General features: G+C 45.0%; 4 protein-coding genes across 6 annotated transcripts; 1 reads left to right on the top strand and 3 right to left on the bottom strand.

The window, feature by feature from the left end:
• The first annotated feature begins 1033 nt into the window (after positions 1 to 1033).
• LOC100273266 (uncharacterized) lies at positions 1034 to 5506 on the top strand. Its single transcript, NM_001147707.1, has 3 exons — positions 1034 to 1448; positions 4194 to 4248; positions 4989 to 5506. Exons 1-3 carry the CDS (start codon positions 1121 to 1123, stop codon positions 5146 to 5148), a joined length of 543 nt encoding a protein of 180 aa, NP_001141179.1. The 5' UTR covers positions 1034 to 1120; the 3' UTR covers positions 5149 to 5506.
• A 1197-nt stretch (positions 5507 to 6703) lies between these two features.
• LOC100280337 (uncharacterized) lies at positions 6704 to 7587 on the bottom strand. The gene has a single exon (NM_001320549.1). It carries the CDS (start codon positions 7457 to 7459, stop codon positions 6806 to 6808), a length of 654 nt encoding a protein of 217 aa, NP_001307478.1. The 5' UTR covers positions 7460 to 7587; the 3' UTR covers positions 6704 to 6805.
• Positions 7588 to 8132: 545 nt separating this feature from the next.
• LOC107275245 (50S ribosomal protein L7/L12, chloroplastic-like) lies at positions 8133 to 8898 on the bottom strand. Its single transcript, NM_001320551.1, has one exon. It carries the CDS (start codon positions 8802 to 8804, stop codon positions 8253 to 8255), a length of 552 nt encoding a protein of 183 aa, NP_001307480.1. The 5' UTR covers positions 8805 to 8898; the 3' UTR covers positions 8133 to 8252.
• Positions 8899 to 10972: 2074 nt separating this feature from the next.
• LOC100191225 (AMSH-like ubiquitin thioesterase 2) lies at positions 10973 to 18552 on the bottom strand. 3 transcript variants are annotated; one of them, XM_020541827.3, is made up of 10 exons: positions 17993 to 18552; positions 17790 to 17878; positions 16872 to 16913; positions 16509 to 16791; positions 16310 to 16399; positions 16161 to 16223; positions 15967 to 16041; positions 12700 to 12762; positions 11746 to 11798; positions 10973 to 11575 (listed from the first exon to the last, which is right to left on the bottom strand). In XM_020541827.3, the coding sequence occupies exons 2-10, from the start codon at positions 17795 to 17797 to the stop codon at positions 11392 to 11394; spliced, it is 861 nt and encodes a 286-aa protein (XP_020397416.1). In that variant the 5' UTR covers positions 17798 to 17878; positions 17993 to 18552; the 3' UTR covers positions 10973 to 11391. The 3 variants fall into 3 exon arrangements, with proteins under 3 accessions (XP_020397416.1, XP_035817152.1, NP_001130131.1); XM_035961259.1 differs by having other exon boundaries at positions 17805 to 17878; NM_001136659.1 differs by lacking the exon at positions 17790 to 17878 and having other exon boundaries at positions 10976 to 11575; positions 17993 to 18125.
• Between the last annotated feature and the right edge of the window lie 229 nt (positions 18553 to 18781).

The following is an 18781-nucleotide window of genomic DNA, read 5'->3' as shown; positions in this document are numbered from 1 at the left end:
CTAACCAACAAACACAGCAAAAAACTCGGAACCCTAATCGGTTCTGTACGCGCGTGGACCGTCCGTACCCGCGACGCGTACCGTCCGGCCCGAGGGCCGGACCGTCCGACCCTCTATTTGATGCTCAACAGTTTCATTTACACACCATTTATTCAACGACAGATTTATTGGAGTTAGATTGAGAAGCAACATCAAAGCCCAAGATAATGCATTCCCCCATTTAGGGCTGGAAAAAAAGCTCGAGGCTCGCGAGCTGGCTCGGGCTCGATCAGGCTCGGCTTGGCTCGGTAAGGCTCGCGAGCCTAAACGAGCCCGTGCCGAGCCTAATTCCACGGCTCGCTACATTAACGAGCCGTCTCGAGGCTCGGTCCAAACTACTGCAGCTATCACTTTTCAGTTGTCAGTTTGTTTATTAGTGTCCAGTCATCTAGATCCAGTGACTAGTGTGTTGTTTTGGTCACAACTCACAAGGAACTAGAGTGCAGAGACATAATTTTTTATTATGTGGAACATATTATGCTTCAAATTTGAGCAAATGACTGTAATTACTGTTGTTGAGTACTTGAGTGTACAGGCTCGCGAGCCGAGCCGAATTACCGAGCTCGCGAAGTGACCGAGTCGAGCCTGGCTCGTCTCGCTATTCCACCGAGCCGAGCCGAGCCGAGCCTGGCTCGACTCGGCTCGGCTCGTTTCCAGCCCTACCTCCATTCATCAGCCAGCAGCCCAGCACTTGCAAATATAGTAGATACACCTACCTATGTTATCACATACCTTGTATAAAATCTAACTGCTCTCCTTTTTCTATTTAACAAATGGTGTATGCTATCTTTCATTCGCATGCTCAAGAATGCTAACTCCCACTCATGTTAAGATTAAATCCACTTCATAGTTAAATTTAAATCTATTCACACATTTCTACATCTTCATAACAATCATATACACACTATACCAACAACATGGGGACACAATGCGCGCGAAAGCGCGCCTAAGTAGTCATTAAAACACGAACTTTAACCAAACAGCACGGGAACCACGCCCAAACGAAGAGAAAAGAGAAGAACCTCAATCCGGAAGCGAAAAGGACCAGAAGAAACCAGAGGCGACTCCAGGTTCGTGGGCGATGCTGCGCGCGGGAGCTAGGCAGCTCCTTGCCCCGGGGCTCCGGCGGCTCGGTCTGGGCACCGGCGCCGCCGGTCAGGTGGGCCCGGCCGCCGCGGCGGCGGGGATGAGGGCGTACCACGAGCGGGTGGTGGACCACTACAACAACCCGCGGAACGTCGGTTCCTTCGACAAGGAGGACCCCAACGTCGGTACTGGGCTGGTCGGCGCGCCGGCCTGCGGCGACGTCATGAAGTTGCAGATCCGCGTCGACGAGGACTCCGGTAAAATCGTCGACGCCTGCTTCAAGACCTTTGGCTGCGGCTCCGCCATAGCGTCCTCGTCCGTCGGTGAGCCCCCTCAGCCCTAGCGCCACGTCTGGAGTTCTCCTCGCTTTCCCCTAAGTGATTCGGGTGTGGTGTGTAGTAGGCTCAATCCTCCTTTTTTGTAGATTGACTTACATCACTAATTGGTTATATAGACTATCTAGTTACCCCGATGCCTTTTTTTCCGATTGTGGAGGTCATTTGCAGAGAAAGATGAATTGCAGCTTGTGAATTGGGTCGCACCCCGATGCCTTCGTTGCGATTGTGGATGTCATTTGCAGAGAAAGATGAATTTCAGCTAGCTTAGTGCTGTGTTTCTTATATGTGCCATTTTTCCGGGGACTATGGATGGAGATACATATCAACTGTACTGCTAATTTTCATCTGTATTGCTGTAGAATCATTGACACCCTCATTTCAATTTGCCTATTTTTGGTGCTTTGAACCTAATTGGCTAGTTGGGTTGAATTTTAGATATGTACAGACAGACCGAATGCTGGTGGGTGGTGGCTTTCACATGAGTAGGCTCTTTGAGGACTTGTTCGGTTATACCCCAATCCATATGGATTGAGGGGGATTGAGCGGGTTTCAATCCCTAGTAAGTCAAAATCCCCCTCAATCCGTATCAATCCCCTTCAATCCATATGGATTGAAAATAACCGAACAAGCCCTGAAAGGAATAACAGAGACAAGCCTTGCCCCTGCATGGTACAAAGGGGTTGCGTTGAACTCAGGACCTTTAGAGCTAATATAATGTGTATGCTGAGTGTTTTGTTATGATGCTGGTTCTTCCTTGTTTTCCTGGATTGTAATTGTCCAGCTTATGCCCTTTATTATCATTGTTGTTTTTATTAAGGAGGATGACCATGAAGGGTCTAGAAGTTACATTTTAGTATTGATCAAAATGGTAACCTTATAGTTAGATAAGTTCTTATTTGTATCAGTAGATTCAGATGCTTGTAGTTTCTATAATTTGTAGTTGCTGAACCAAATTGGTTCAGAGATGGACACTGTGCCTTAGTTTTGATGTTCTTACTAACTTAGTAATGGAAGAGTACTTATGGAATTGTCTAGGAAGATACTCCTGCAAACAATGAAATAGCCAACTGAATGATCATGGGCAACTTTCAAGTTATTGGTTTTGATAATAGTTTTTTTTGGATTGCTGCTATTACACTTCTCGTGGACCTGAAAATTACCATTACTATTCACCTATTCAAAGATGAACCATTATAATTTTTCAGTTCTTTGAAAAATGCCATTATGTATGCTTCGGATGTGGTTGGGCCCATCTGAAGACCACCGTATTTTCATATTGCCAAAATGCCCCTCTGTCCTCCACCCTCTCCCTGTCATTGACGTGTGGGGGGCCCACAGGTCATCTTCTTCCTTCCCCATCTTCAGCCGGACATGCAGTTGCGGCCGGTGTATTCTGCAGGGATGTGGCAAGCAGCGTTGTCAGCAACGCTTGCAAGCTACAGCAGTGGTGTGCACGCGGCGGGTTGCAGCGCGATCAAGTATCATGCTGACAATGCTCGCGAGCTGTGGCAGTGGTGAGCGTGTGGTGCACTGCAGCAATAGTGAGAGAGTGTGACGGGCTGCAGGTTGATGAGCACAGCCTGCACAACCAGCAGCACGGTGGCCGACGCGACACGGGAGACCGCGTGTAAGACGGACATGGCATTGTCGAGCAGTAGGTCGGTGTTAGTGGGCATGGCCTGCACAATCAGCAGCTAGCAGTACGGTGGCCAATGAGAGCGGCGAGGCGCGGGAGTCTGCCGGCCGGTGCGCACGCATGGCCTGCTTGCAGAATGACAATGACAACCGTGGTTAGCAGCCGAGGCGAATGTGGGCACGCGGGAATACGTGTGCATACAAGCTCCGACGGCATGGTTGGTGCAGTGAGTATGGCCTGCATGGGGTGGTGATGCGAGGCAAGCAGGCAATGGATGGCGTCTGCTCGCACGCACACCTGTGAGGCTGTGTGGTGGTGGTGTCAGCTGCTCACCCCCTACGGCCATGGGCTGGCTCACCCGTGCGCTCGTGTGGCTGTGGCTGCTCGCCATGGAAGGACATGGAAAAGGAGGACAAAGATAACCTGTGGTGCCCACACATCTTTGGCAGGGACGGAGGAGAGGACCTTGGGGCATTCTGGGCAACTCTGAAACATAGTGGTCTGCAAATGGTCTCAACCACATCTGAAGTGCATAATGGAATTTCTCTAAGTACTGAAGAAGTAAAACGTATAATCTATGAATAGGTAAATAGTAATAGTTATTTTCAGATCCACGAGAATTGTAATAGCGCCAATCAAAAAACCCTGATAATATGATGCATATAATACCTAACCTCCTCGATTGATATGCATGAAAATGCTATTAATCACAAAATTGGACATTCTGTTGTACCATGACTTGTAAGCCAACAACCATGGGAACCAAGTTTCCAGTTGAAACTTCAATTTATTTAGTCCTATAAATGACTGCCTAAATGACAAGAATATAATCTGAATGGGGGGTGTGAGGTTTTTCCCCTAAATCTGTTTGTGTTATGCATTATTTTGTTACTATTATATTAAATTGGTGCTAAGTATCATATTATCTTGCATACAAGAGTGGACCCACTGGTTGCTTGTATATTATTAGCTGGAGGCATTCCTGTGTCCTTATTCCGCAAAGATCTTCATCCCTAATTAAGAAAAATGCCATAAGTATGTTTCTTTAAGCTGTTGAATGTGTAATGTTGATTATATTATCTTTATCCTTGCAGCTACTGAATGGGTGAAGGGAAAACCAATGGATGAAGTCTTGACAATCAAGAATACGTAAGTCTTCTATTATCTTCAATATTTTCAGCTTGCTTAGGCCTCTTTGGTAAGGCTTTGTCTTCTTAAAAAATGGCTTTAGCTCTAGCTTCTCTGATAAAGCTGCTTTTTTCTAGAGGAGTTCAAAGATATAAAAGACCATTTGGCAAAACGGCTTCTATGCTCTTTTTTAAAAGAATCCATATCTAGTTACATTAGTAATATATTCAATCTCAACTATAAGTAATAAGTTGTCGCACGCCTGTGGAGGGTCTTTTTGTAAAATGTAACGATGGTGGGAGGGTTTTTTGTAAAATAGGCGTGAGCCAAAGCTGACAAGGAAGTTTTTTGGCTTCACCCTTCTAATACAAATGAGAAAAGCGCTTTTCACATGAAGCCATTCCAAAAAAAAATGCTATTGGTATGGCTTCGGTAAAAAAATAGCGAAGCTAGAGCAGAGGCTGCCTCCAAGAAGCCCCCAAGGGGGGCCTTAATATTATCCACTTCGTTAATCATCTGAACACGCTAACATTTTATCTTTGCTCCTCTGGTTTTGTTTGACTTTCAGTAATCAGAAATGGTACATGTGCTTATTCCTTTGGAGGATCTGACTTATTCTCTGCTTTCAAAGATAAATTAATTCATTTACTGTCGCACCCTCGCCACTGTTGTTAGGATTTGGTTCTTGTGATTTTTCTGGACACTATCAGAATCCTTTAGCAAACTCCACTGTAACTGGTTTTGTTACCCTGTTTTTCCAGTGAGATTGCAAAGCACTTGTCCCTTCCACCAGTAAAGCTCCATTGCAGCATGCTTGCGGAGGATGCCATTAAAGCTGCTGTGAAAGACTACGAAGCCAAGAAGGCGAAGATGGGGCAAAAGAGTGAAGACAGTCCATCAGAGAAAGCTGCTGAAGCATGAAAGTTTCTGCCTTTTTTAAGTGTAATTGAGCTGATATGTTTCTCAGTCCATGACTCCCCGCTGCTTCAGATAAATGCTTCTGATTGCGAGGCGAGGCGAGGGACCGCGTGTAATGTTCACAAATTCTGGTAGTGCGGCATGTGCCTTAACTCTTTTGAGGATGGTGACAACCAATTTCAAATAAATTTGGTGCCATCTTAGAATTAGAAGTACTATGTGGATATCACATAGTGGAAGTGTTTTCTGTCAACTACATAATTGAATTACGGCCGTCGTTGCACGGAGGCTATTTTAAAATGTTGTATTGTATGTGGTATGGATTCGCTTACGGGCCTGAAACTGTTCTATTGGAATCGATAATTTTATTTATAGGCTGGAATAGTTTCTATCCCCAATCCAACCTAACCGGACTGGGCCTACAGGGGTTTAGATATGTGTTAAGTCAGATTGGCTGATGCAATGATCCACGTACTTTCTTCGTTACCCATTATAGACAATATCCTTCATGGCTACTTTCTTGATTATCCATGGTGGACAAAGGTGTACTTCGCTACCTTTCCCGGCCGTTCTCTTGTAAGGTGTACTTCGCTACCTTTCCCGGCCGTTCTCTTGTGTCCCTCGCCGCCGCTAGAGCATGCCGCCAGACTAATCTATTTTATACACTAGCCCTAAGAGCAACTCCAATAGTTATATAAATTTTAGCTCTCTAAATCATATATTTAAGAAGTTGCTAAACAACTTTAGGAGTAAAAAAATGTGAGTTCTCCAATAGTTCTCTAAATATATGTTGTAATTTTGTTTTGTATCTATCCACATCAAAAAAATAAGTCACAAATGTCATCAATTACCTTCATTAACTACATAACGCAGTCAACATTTTTGTTTAGGGAGTTGCTAAATGGTTGCCAAATGTAGAGAGAAAATGAGTAGAGCAACTCCAGTAATTCTCTAATAGACTTCCTAAATCAACAATTTAAGGAGTTAACACAAAAATTCATCTCCAACAGTTCTCTAAATAAACTTTCTAAATTTAACAACTTCTCATCTAACTTTATTTCCTCTCTACATTTGGCAACCATTTAGCAACTCTCTAAAAAAATGTTTACTGCATTATATAGATAATGAAGGTAATTAATGACATTTGTGACTTTATTTTTTTATGTGGATAGATACAAAAACAAAACTACAACCTATATTTAGAGAACTATTGGAGAACTCACATTTTTTTACTCCTAAAGTTATTTAGCAACTTCTTAAATCTGTGATTTAGAGAGCTAAAAATTACATAACTATTGGAGTTGCTCTAAGATAATGAGTTGTTAAATTTAGAAAGTTTATTTAGATAACTGTTGGAGATGAGTTTTTATATTAACTAGCTAAATTATTGATTTAGGAAGTCTTTTAGACAACTGCTGGAGTTGCTCTAACAAACCAAACTGGATTAGCCCAAAACAGAAACAAATTCCGCATAAACCGGGTTGAAGCCCAGATCATTATCAGCTTTAACGGTCGAGGCGAAGAACTTGTGTGGAGGACCAATGTACAGATACAAAATAAAAAAAACATAAGAATCCAAATTTTCTTTAAACCAATGAATAAATGTGCGAGATACACCATGTAAACAATCCCTACACTAACTAAGTAAAACTATGCACATTTACGGCAACTGCGACGGCAATATCGTCATTGCACCGGTGAAGGCCGCATCTTGCGCGTGCTCCCTGGTGAGCACCAGCCGGCCAACCTCGTATGACACGAAGGCGTCAATGGCAGCGTAGCGGACCTGCGCCTGCGACAGAGGTCTGTCCCACTCGCTACAGGTCAGGTGCTTCGGCTTCTCTATTTCCACTCCCATCACCTCGCGGGCGAGGATCTTGAGCCCCGCCGTCCTGAGGTGCGGCCGGCCGAGCACGTCGGCCGCGGCATACCTCAGGTCTACAGTGTTATTGACCACAATGTTGCAGTCGCAGCGCAAGCGCTCTACGTCGACGTCGACCACGACGCCGACGAAGCGGTGCTGCGGGCTGGCGAGGAAGGCTTTCAGCGCGGCCGGGACATAGTCGGCCGCGACTATCTGGAAGACCAGACAGCGGTGGCCCACGCAGAGCTGCAGCACGGCCATCCGGTTGCGCGGGCGCCGGCCCTGTCGGCGAATGACGCGCCACTCGGTGTCCAGACCCACGATCAGGGGCTTTCTGGTCTGGCGCACCTCGCGGAGGAAGAGCTTGGTGGCGTCGCCGGAGTTGGTGACGGTAGTTTTGATGATGGTGCCGTCGTCCATGACGACGTCCGTGTCGTACGCGAACGTCATTGCGCCGGCGCCGGCAGGGAGGAGAGGACACGGACGGCTTGCGCGCGCTGTAGTCGTCGTCCCTTGATCACCTTGTCTTGTCGAGAGCCAGCTAGCTAACAATACGTAGATGCAAGTGTTTATTTGATGGAGGCACAGCGTAGATCGGTTTATTATATAGGGTAGGCGCAAGTCCGCAACGCGCAAGGGTCGGGGTATTCTGTTATCTTTCCGAACCGAGGTTGAACAGCTAACGCGACGGCATCGGCATGCAAATAGAGACCAAACGGCTTTTGCACAGACCAACAGAAGGCGTGGGCGCGTGGCCTCAGCCAGACCAGCGTACGACGCGGCGGGGTATTCTGTTTATTAGATACGAGAGAAAACAGTTTTGATCTCTTAGATGCTAAATGTATGGAAACAAATTATAAAAGGAAGAATACACATTAAATGAAAGTATAATCAAATAGAAAACGTTTGTAGTACCTTTCTTACAGACAATTTTTTAGATGACATTTGTAACGAATAATAACGAATACAATGCAACCCACTACAAAGGCTACTAGCAATTGCAAGCAACAGAATAAGGAAAGCAAAATGCCCTATTGTTCACCGTCATGAAGTAATGATAGTGCCAACAAGGCAAATCTACATTACCAGTTTTAAGCATGTCACATTCACACTGAATTCATATCATCAAACAGCAATTCCTTATAAACGACAATGGGGATACACAAAAGATTGGGAGGCAAAGATCAAAGAAAGAAATTTAAAAAAAAAAGAAGAAAAAAAAAAGGAGTCAGTATACCTAGTGTCACACGATAGACACCTTGGCGCCGACCTCCTCGAGCTGCTTCTTGGCATCCTCGGCCTCGTCCTTGCTGACGGCCTCCTTAAGCTTCTTGGGAAGGCCCTCGATAAGGTCCTTGGCCTCCTTGAGCGCGAGGCTGGTGAGCACGCGCACCACCTTGATAGTGGCGATACGCGCGCTGCTGGGCACCTCTTCAATTACTACGTCGAACTCCGTCTTCTCAACGGGGGCCTCCTCCTCGGCCGCGGCCCCGCCGCCCGCCCCAGGCGCTGCGACGACGGCGGCCGGCGCGAAGGCCGCAGCTGTGACGCCGAGCCGCTCCTGGAGGTGGTCAACAAGGTTGCGGGCCTCCTCGAGAGTGAGCCCGGCAATGGTGTCCCCGAGCTCCAAGACCTTGGGGGACTCGGTGGCGGTGGACGCGACGGTGACGGCGCGGCGTCTCCGGCGGCTGTCAGGCACGGGGAAGGAGGACCTCGGGAGCGAGACGGCGGGGCACGGGGAGGTGGAGGGGCGGGAGAGGAGGCTGAAGGCGGAGGAGAGGGTGGTGGAGGCCATGGCTAACTCCTGGGAGCTCGTGCGTCGGGGAGTCGGGAGTGGGGAGTGAGCAGGCAGCAGCGACGGCGTGAGGAGGCCGGCGGATAAGATGAGGCGATGGAGTGCCGTTGTGATAAGATGGGGAGAGGGAGACAGATATACGAAACGAACGGTGTGAGTGGCTAACCCCTGGGCTTTCCTTCTAATTGCAATTGTATCTTCGGATTTATAAAAGCTATCTCAAACAATAGAATAGTTGCATAGTGAGCAGTGTATGAGTGTAGTATTAACATATAAAACTGTGTTTCTCCAACACCTAAACAATACCATCTCAATAAACAATACTTATTCTCCATTACCCGATTAAATTATATATTGAAGGAGAGAGGGTGTATAAATTTACATAACCTCTCTTATATGTATTTTGCCTCTTGTAAAGAGAGTGTACAAATTTACATAGCCCCTCTTCTCACGAGTATTTTGTCCCCTGTGAGATGTATGATCTATTGTAGACACATGCATTATGATATAACGTCGTGCGAGCGATATTTTTGCATTTGCATGACTTTTCACGTGGCGAGATAGACTAAAAGGTGTTTAGTTTATAATTTTTAGTACCTCCATTTTATCTAATTTTACTCTCTACATTATCTCCCTAAATTATCAAATACGAAAATTAAATTAGAGTTTTAGTTTTTATATTTAACCATTTAGGGACTAAAATGAAATAAAATAAAGGGACTAAAAATTAGTCCCTATAAACCAAACACTCTCTAAGGCCTGTTTGGTTTGGAGTAACTAGTCAATTTTAGTTCTGAAAAAACAAATAGGGTTCAAAGTAGAGGTGACTAAACTTTAATTCTTTAGTCATTAAGGGGTAACTAAAAGGGACTAAGGTATGATTTTAACTCCATTGTCCTCCCCACTTTCTATGTGCACCGGGCAACCCCTAATTAATAGGGGTAATATAGTCCTTATTCGCACTAATTAATACTCTTTAGAGCATCTCCAACAAGAGTCTTAAATGGGGTCCTATTTTTCTTGGTCAAAATTTTGAAATATAAGACCCCAACACCAAAACCTGCTCCAGCAGAGGTCATGTTTCACAAAAAATCATCAAACAATTATAGGACCCGATGCCTTAGGTTCTAAACATAGGACCCCTCGTATACTGGAGCACTATCCTCATTTAGTGCAATAATCATAATCTTTTATTTTCTAAATAATATGATTTATTTCCTAATAACATGGTATAGTATTTAACTATTGGAGTTGTTAATGTTTTTTTGGTTCTAAACATTTTAAATTAGGTCCTATTTTAATTTTTAGGACTTAAATATAGGTCCTATTTTAACATGGTACACACTTGACATTTTATAGGCGCATACCCGATGATGCCGTCGATGGAAACTTCTCACCCGCACTCTCCATGGAAGGTTAGTGGATTGAAGGGGGGTGGGTGTCGCCGATGGTGGGGCAAGGCCGGTCGGTGGCAAGGGAGATATAGGGCGAGGTTAGAGGGGGGAGGATTCCCCTTCTCTGGAGAGCGAGAACGCGGATCGAGAGGACTCCCCTTCCATGGAGGCTGGAGCGTCTGATTCTCCTTCCATGGACAGCACAGACGTGGATCGAGAGGGATTGCGACGAAACGAGACAGATTCGGATGGGATTGCGGACGCGGAGTCTGATCGAGAGGACTCCCCTTCCATGGAGGCTGGGGCGTGATCCGAGCGGAGGGCGGAGGACTCGCCATGGAGTGCGCGGACGCGGATGGGATTTTGGGGAGTGGATGGGATTCTGGAGAGCGCGAACACGGATGGGATTCTGGGGCAGCGATCCGGGCGAGAGAGAGCAGGGATTGCGGCGAGAGAGGAAAGTGGGGCGAGGACAGCCGGATTTGCACGCCGAGGAGGAGATCTGTGCTGCGACACGGGAGGGGATCGCGCCGATGGGTGAGGGAGTGGACAGCGACACGGGAGTGGATCGCGCCGATGGAGAGCAGATGGGTGGGGGAGTGGATCGTGCCGATCTAAACCGCACCGAGGAGATCTGCGCCACGCCGAGGAGAACTAGATCGCGGTGGATAGTGCGACGAGGAGACAAGGCAAGGGCGTGCTTCACCAGTTAAGGTATGGACGCCCACAGTAGAGCCATATAAGCCATATAGAATAGTAGAAATAGAGAATTGGTTTAGTAAGGAACTGCCAAATTAATGTATTTCTTCATACTCCAGTCACTGACAATTAGTAAGTAAATTGGCAGTGCCACAGAAACAGTCAAGCGCTATTGCGCTACGTTACAATCACATCCCAGACCAAGTTAATAGTGTGTGTGTGTGTTTTGCCCCAGTTGTATGTTATATACAGTATTACTTAAAATACCAACTCAAAGGCTGGCCGAACAGACAAGATAACCAGTGCTAGTTTTCAGTTACTCCTTTTCTTTGACAAATACCAGCGCAGATGTCAGATAAGTAACATGAGCATCTTGGTTCCGGCTTGGCGCTGTCACTATACCTATCACGCATCGTCAGCAAGCTCTATGGTATATACTTCTGCCAAGAGGGAGCACAAGGGAGCACGTGCTGCCATAGCTTTAGTCCCATTGATCATTGAGCCGAGCGCAGGTCGACAATCTCAAACCGCAAGTTGGGATTGAAGTGCACTTTCGAGCAGGTTTCATAGATTGGGCTGCCGTTGGTTGTCTCTCGGTGAGTGTGGAACCCACTTTCGTCACACTCCCTAAGAACATCCATCCCTCCAGGTTCAGTCAGCCTGAATATTCCGTAACTCCTGAAAAATTTGAGAAACAAATAGGGCATTTTCAGATTACGTTATATAAGTTTACCCAGAACCAGAATGTAGGAGCAAAAGAAATTAAGAACAAAGGAACTGCAGATGTATGCCAGCCATTTTATGTACAAGTAACACAAGTGTAGTATTTATTAGCAAAGAACACTTGCCTGGTTGGATCTGTGGGTGCGACCACAATTGCAACAGCCTCTGGTAACATAACCTACAAGAATCCAGCATTTTTCATCAATCAAAGTTAAAGGCATGGCAAAGTGTCATAACAAAGTTAAAGCAGGTGAAAGACTCTGGTTGAAGTTCTGAGATGATAACTTGACATATTGTCACACACGTATCTAACAATTCTAAGCTACAGTGTAAGTTATTCTCAATGTTAGTGCAACCATGAGAATGCTAACTGGTCAAATAATGATTTTGCTAACTGTAGGAGCATGGTTTATCATTCCTAGTGTCAGTTAATATACTTCTGTTAGGTAAATGGATTTTATTCTACAGAGTTGAAATATGAAAAAGTGGAAGCACTGTTGCTACTTGTGCACATGTTTATGTTCACAACCAGAGAACAAAAACTTAAAAATAGATGGTATCCATTGGACTGCCTTTTCAGTATTGGACTACTCATGCTTTTATGGGACAAGGGGAAGGTATGTGACCGTCAAAAATCAGCTTCTAAGCCTAATGGCTACTAAACAAAGGTTAGGGGACAGTTTTCAGATATCAGGGCGAAAATTAAGTTAGTTTTTAGCTAAACTCCGAGGCCACAATCTTTGGTCATCTTTAATTGTGCGGCGATGTCTATAATTCTGTATAGTTTATAGTATGCAAATCAGGTGATGCATCTAGCTACTCATGGTACCTAAAGAGATCATCTGGTCAAAAAGGATGACCATAAATTATCTAAGTATTATTATTAAGTGCAAAAGGATTATATTCTAGGAAACAGATACCAAACTCTGGCAAGAACATGTCAATTACTTGATGTTTAACAGCAGATCATTCAAGCAGAAGTTGTCACATAAAAAAATGAATACTATAGAAGTCCTATCATTTTTAATATAAAAAACACCTCCTTTTATAGATCAACTCAGCACAGCTTCTTTAATTACCTGGTAAGAGTATTGAGTATGCAAGTCGATCGATGATAGAAAGCATGTTTGTGAAGGATGAGTCTGGAAAAGGTGAAGAAGGCGTCAATTCTCAGGAACAGTTAAAGAAAATGACCATTCCTTCCAAGCCTCTAAGAACACTAGAAAAGAATTTAAGAGCAAGAATGTGCAAATAGTAAAAAAAGATGAGGTCCATGCTCTGCAGTAATAAAACAAGTTGAATTTGATTGACATGATATCACTCTTTCTTCATCCTTTTCTATATAGGTAGTCCCTCTCTTCCAAATTGTAAGTAGTTTAGCTTTATTTTAAGTCAAACTTGTCTAGCTTTGACCAAGTCTATAGAAAAATGCACAAATATCTACAACAAGTAATAAGATTCATTAGATACACATGAAATATATTCTGATAGTGCATTTATTAGGTATTATAATATTAATATATTTTTTCTGACTTAGTCAAAGTTAGGCAACTTTAATTTAAGACAAAGCTAAAACGACTTACAATTTGAAACAGAGGGAGTAGATTACTCCTTATGACATGCATCTTATTTCTGCAGCGTTTTCGAAACAGCAAACACAATATATAGAATAGCTAATGAAATTTCTACTTGCCGCTTATTCTGAAGGATCCAAGGTAACAATAATACCATGTTAATTCTCATTTCATGTGAGACATGCAACTATCATACTATTAAGGGGCAGATGCCAAAGTCAGCGTGTTACTGTTCCCAGAAAGAATCCAGTACATTTTATACTGCTCCTCGATATGGCTAATGCAAGAAAGGCATGTTATATACTTATCTGTAGTACTTTCTGCGATGAATGTTATCAGTTCAATATAATTGCTGAAACATGTTCGAATGTAGCGATAAAGTGACTGTTCTGAACGTTTATCTTGATTATTATTATTATTAGTTTCTATATGAACTAAATATATTCTGTTCATCTGTATTAAAAGTGAACTCCAATGCTAAATAGATGAACATTTTCTCCCTCAAAATTAACAAGAGAACATCAAATTTCACTGATTAGAAGAAAGGCTGTTACATGAGTTCCAAAGGAGATGCGGAAAGGGCGAGAACAGCAAATTTCACTGATTAGAAGAAAGGCTGTTACATGAGTTCCAAAGGAGATGGCGAAAGGGCTTAACTCGCTCATTATTCTCGTTTTATGGGAGGTGTGGAACCCCTGATTTCAAGTCGTCGATTAGTCGTCCAGTCGGTCATGGGAGGCCGACTTGGGAGCTCGGCTCGACTTTTCTGGCAAGTCGGTCGACTTGCCAGCGACTGGAATATATTAGTCGACTAGTCGTCGACTTGGTCGAACTAGTCGGCCGACTTGCCCCTAATTCGTCCCAAACATCAGAAAGGCCCATTAGTCCATTACACACCATAAACCCTAAACCCAACAGCCGCCTCTAGTCCCTCACGTCGTCCTGCTCGCCGCCAGGCCCTCCTCTGCCCGCCACCGGCCGCCCACCTCCAGCCCCACCTCTGCCCGCTGCCCTCCTCTGGCCGCCTACCCTCCTCTGGCCGCCGCCCAGGCGCCCACCTCCAGCCGTCGAGGCCTACGCCGCCCTCCTCTGGCCGCCGCCCACCTCTGGCCGTCGAAGCCTCTGGTGGTGAGTCCTGTGCCGCCCCTCTGCACGCCCTGACAAGTCTCGGCAACCTGCGCCGCCCTCACAAGTCACAACAAGCTCTAGGGATATGGAAGATGCATCTGCAGATCGACCACAAGGGGAGTCAGGAAGCCAGCAGCCATATGATCCAGCTAAAGATCCTAAGAGAAAGGCAAAATCGAAGGATCCGACATAGAACTATTGTTATTGGCCGGATTTGAACAAAAAAGATGTGGTGAAGTGCATCCTTTGTGGAAAAATTGTTCATGCAAGTGTTAGAAGGTTGAAGCAGCACCTTGTTGGGTGGACAGTCAAAATGAAACAATTAGAGAAGGGGATGATCTTGCATGGGCTCATGTGGATGATGCAATCGGTGCTTCTAGTTCACTTCAAGGTCGCAACTTCCCAAGAAGAGCCCGATATGAGTCTGTTTATTCAAGGCGTTGTCAAGCTGCTGCTACACAGGAGGAGAGAGTTATGGAAGAGGAAGAGCAAGGCAATGAGGGCAATGAACAAGATGACGAAGAGTACATGTCTAATTATGATGAAGAAGTGGATGACTTTGGTGAATCCCCACATAACAGTCCAACTCAAGCTGGTGCTGGTGGTGAAGAAAATGCAATGGATGATCTTGATTTGGGAGATATTTAGGGTATCTAGTATCTATCTAGCTACAACAGCAGCTTAGATCTAATGGAGTTTATTTCCTTTCAAGTTTGAACTATATTTTCTTGCTATTTGTTTTCCAATTTGAACTATATGACTGTTATGACTTATGAGTTTATGACTTATCACTTATGTGGCTGATTTGGTTCAGTTTGAGGCTTCAAATGAGGTAAGACTTGCTGTTTATTTCAGTTTCGTTCAATTTCAAACTTCAAAAGAGGTAAAACATCCTCTTTCTTCATATATAATTGATATATTGTCTATATGAAGCCATTATATAGGCAAAACAGCCACTATATTGGCAAGTCCACGACTAGTCGACTGACTTATCGACTAGTCACCAAGTCGGTACCTTGTCGACTCGACTCGACTTACTGACTTGAAAACCTTGTGTGGAAGCACCGGAATTCTTGTGTGTTTGAAGGGGCTGTCTAATATCCATACCCTTCTTCAGACCATAGATGATGAATGCAGTTTGTGGTGTATGGCTGAAGCATCAAAGCTGAATGAATTGCTAGCAAGGTCGTTGGTCCAGATTACCCAGTGTTTGGAGTAGTTTGTTCAGGTCCTGGTCATGTATCTTCCCACCCCTCCCTTTTTTCAGTGTGGGTGGGAGTGTGTTCGGTTATTTACGGCGAGTTGGGCTTCTTTCAAAATCCAACTCGTTTTATACTCTTTCTATCTTAATGAAATGACACGCAGCTCTCCTGCTTCATTCACAAAAAAAAAGAATTGCAGCAAGACAAAATGAAAAAAAGGCTCGGCTCTCAACTGCAATAAAAAAGAAAGAAAACTAAGTGTAAATGATGAATGAGATTACATGCTGCAACAAGGAAAACATCTAACACAGTACATGCTGCAACAAGGAAATCATCTTGCACATGTATCAGCTTATTTATCTTTTCAGATTATACGAAGCATGTAACTTGTACGTGCATTTAAGAGAAATTTCATGAAGTAGGGAAATGCTAGAATATATACATGAATCCACCCTGCAGGATAAAGTGACTGCTCTGATAACACGGCATGTATCTCCTCCTCACTAACAGCCTGACACTATTTGGAAAAGAAAGGAAGACTTCAGAATGGGATAGCTAGATAGTTGTCATGACATATAATAAACTAACAAAAATATATTAAGAATAATGTTAGAAACCACTCAGTTACTGACATACTGAGTGAGCAGTTCCTTCTTGCTTTGGTATAATCAACATCGTGACAAAATAAGTTCCATCCCTCTGCATAGAAACATAAAATACTCAAGATCTAATCTGACAATTAGGTATTCTTGTCACATAGGTAACTTGTTGCCCGCTTCACTTACAAATGAAGCACCAAGAATTCCACAAGTCTCTAGATTATTGCTTGTATTCTCCTTTGCAAGCTCCATGAATTCGGCTGTCAATCTCACTGACTGAATAACATGTAAGGATGTTATTTCATCTCAATCTTCAGTCTTACCATCCTCCAAGAAACACTGTATATTCTTAAAAGAAAATGATGGGGAACGAAAGAGAACGTACTATTTGCATGTCATGCAAATTACTTGATGCTGAAGACTGTCCCACTGAAGCTCTGGCTTGCTCATCCACATATTCAGAGACAGGATTAAAAGAAGCATTGCCAAAGCTGGAAAGATCTTCTATCCAAGATACGATTGGAGACGGGAAGTGATGCTTCACAGCACAGGAACCAACATCGTGGTCTCCCACTCTAGTTTGGCAGCTGACGATTTGTTGAGCATCCAGATACATTGATTTGGTTGGTCTTGAGTGGATCCCACATCTCCTCGTATCAATGTCATATCTGCCAATTTTGCATTGATCATGTCATGATGTATCATAAACAAAATTGTCGACCGCTACAGAAGGTAAAGCACTGCATACCTCCTACTACCCATGGCTGAGCAAGGACACCAAAATTTCAGCCTGCAATTTTTTTTTTTACAAAAATATCGAACATTTAGAAATACTGAAGACAAAAGAGTCGAGGATCTGGAAAGAAATGACAGCAGTTTGATAAGGCATCTAACAAGTGACAACACCAGAGCATTGCTATTGTTGAACATCATTTAAGCGAACTAACAAAAACATTGGCGAGCAATCGATGAAGTTCAGGGCAGGTACACCATTTTCTTTTCTAATAAATAAACACTTCTCCTATATTAAGTGCCTGAATTTTAAGATGATTCAGGAGCGTAATGATTAAGGCTTCCGAGTAGCACCTCTAGGCCGTGGGTTCGATTCCCCTTGGGGGCGAAGTTCGGGCTTGGTTAAAAAAATCCCCTCGATGTGTCGCGCCCGCTCTGGGTTACGTCTTGCATGCCACCCTTCGGTTGTGCCGTTGCAGACTGGGCGGTGATGACCCGCTAGTGATGGGGTACCAGGGTGAGGGGAGTTTCTCGGTCAGGACCATGTTTCGGACTCTTCTTAATATAATACAGGAGAGGGCGGTTTTTTCCTCCCTGGCCGAGTTTTTTGATTTGTTATTCATCTTTGTATAACATATTAGTTTTTTTGTCCTTGTTTGACTATTGAAATAATTGTTAATTGTCTTTGTTCCAAACACGGATCATACTTTGTCGAGCTTATGGTTTCATCCGACGAGTTTTTTTATTATCAGAACCGAACTACAACAGTAACCTTTGCCTGAAAGAAAGCTAAGCTAAAGTTCAGGCACAAATTCTAGCAGGTCCCATAAACAAATGCATAGCAATTGAAGACTCTGCGCTGCTTCAAACAACAGAAAACCAACCTGCGCCGAACAAAAGTAATAGTCCAACAATAATTCGAATTAAGAACGACCTCTTCATCACTAACCACCCCAGAAACAGCCACGGAAAGTAGTACCAATCCTTAGCTCCCCGCCGAGCCTCCCCGCTAGAAGTTAAACCCTAAAAGCCAACCAGATAAGCACGACCTCACGCCTAGCGGACCGCGAATCTCGCGGCTGGGCAGTGTCAACTTCCGCAAAGTAGGTCATCGGTCACGAGACAGAGCTCACTCACCTCGAGAAAATCTGGAGCAGTTGAGCCGCTTCAGGAGCGATCGGTGGGAAGCATTGGAGGGAGAGGGAGAGGGAGAGAAGAGGCGATTGGTTTCAGCGAGGCGAGGCGAGTGGCCGTATGGCCGAGCGGGGGGAGAAAGTTGGGGGAAAGGCGAGCGACGAGAGTCCTTGGGGGCCTGTGGGCTGTGGCTGGCTGCCGTTATTCTTACGCGAACACGAACTGGATGGGCTCACGGAATTGGATGGGCGCGCCACGTCGCTATCGTGCAGTGCATGCCGCCCACATCACAAAGAGAAAGAGGGGCGCTGGCCTGGGCGGGTGGGAGACTGAGAGCAAAGCAATGGAGAGTTCTGGATATAGGGACGAAAAAAGTCCGGGGGCGCTGGACCGAAGGGCGGGTCAGCGGGACGCCGGTCACGGTCACGGTTGCGCTGGCTCGGCGAGGTGAGCCAGCGACGTCGGCAGCTGCAGCGGAGTGCAGCGCCGCGGTGCGGATCAGGGGATGATGAGGTGTCGGCCCGGCGCGCTTTCGGCGCCGGCGCATGGGGCTCACGCTCCTGACGGCGATGCTGGGTGCGGTGCATCGGTTAATAATAATAATCTGGGGAAGAATCGAGGAGGGGACGGCATACCGGCATGGGATCGATCGACTGACCGTTGGCTTGGCGCTATTGTTGCCTGTCATCGCCAGGTCAGCCGTTAACGCATCGCAAAAGGGAGAGGGCGTTGAGGATCGGGATCCCCTGCAGTACTGCATGGGCCACTGCCGCGTGGGCTCCGCGTGCGACA

This window comes from Zea mays, chromosome 8 (assembly GCF_902167145.1).
Source record: "Zea mays cultivar B73 chromosome 8, Zm-B73-REFERENCE-NAM-5.0, whole genome shotgun sequence".
Lineage (NCBI taxonomy): Eukaryota > Viridiplantae > Streptophyta > Magnoliopsida > Poales > Poaceae > Zea > Zea mays.
Note: the sequence above shows the minus strand (reverse complement) of the source record. Positions and strands in the feature narration are given on the sequence as shown.

Bases quoted from the DNA above. Each gene is read 5' to 3' on its own strand.
- LOC100273266 (NM_001147707.1), top strand. From the start codon at position 1,121: ATGCTGCGCGCGGGAGCTAGGCAGCTCCTTGCCCCGGGGCTCCGGCGG. The intron at 1,449-4,193 runs GTGAGCCCCCTC...TTATCCTTGCAG, and splicing joins CATAGCGTCCTCGTCCGTCG to CTACTGAATGGGTGAAGGGA. The intron at 4,249-4,988 runs GTAAGTCTTCTA...CTGTTTTTCCAG, and splicing joins GTCTTGACAATCAAGAATAC to TGAGATTGCAAAGCACTTGT.
- LOC100280337 (NM_001320549.1), bottom strand. From the start codon at position 7,459: ATGACGTTCGCGTACGACACGGACGTCGTCATGGACGACGGCACCATC.
- LOC107275245 (NM_001320551.1), bottom strand. From the start codon at position 8,804: ATGGCCTCCACCACCCTCTCCTCCGCCTTCAGCCTCCTCTCCCGCCCC.
- LOC100191225 (XM_020541827.3), bottom strand. The intron at 16,400-16,508 runs GTACGTTCTCTT...CATGTTATTCAG, and splicing joins ATTTGCATGACATGCAAATA to TCAGTGAGATTGACAGCCGA. The intron at 11,799-12,699 runs GTAATTAAAGAA...GGATTCTTGTAG, and splicing joins ATACTCAATACTCTTACCAG to GTTATGTTACCAGAGGCTGT.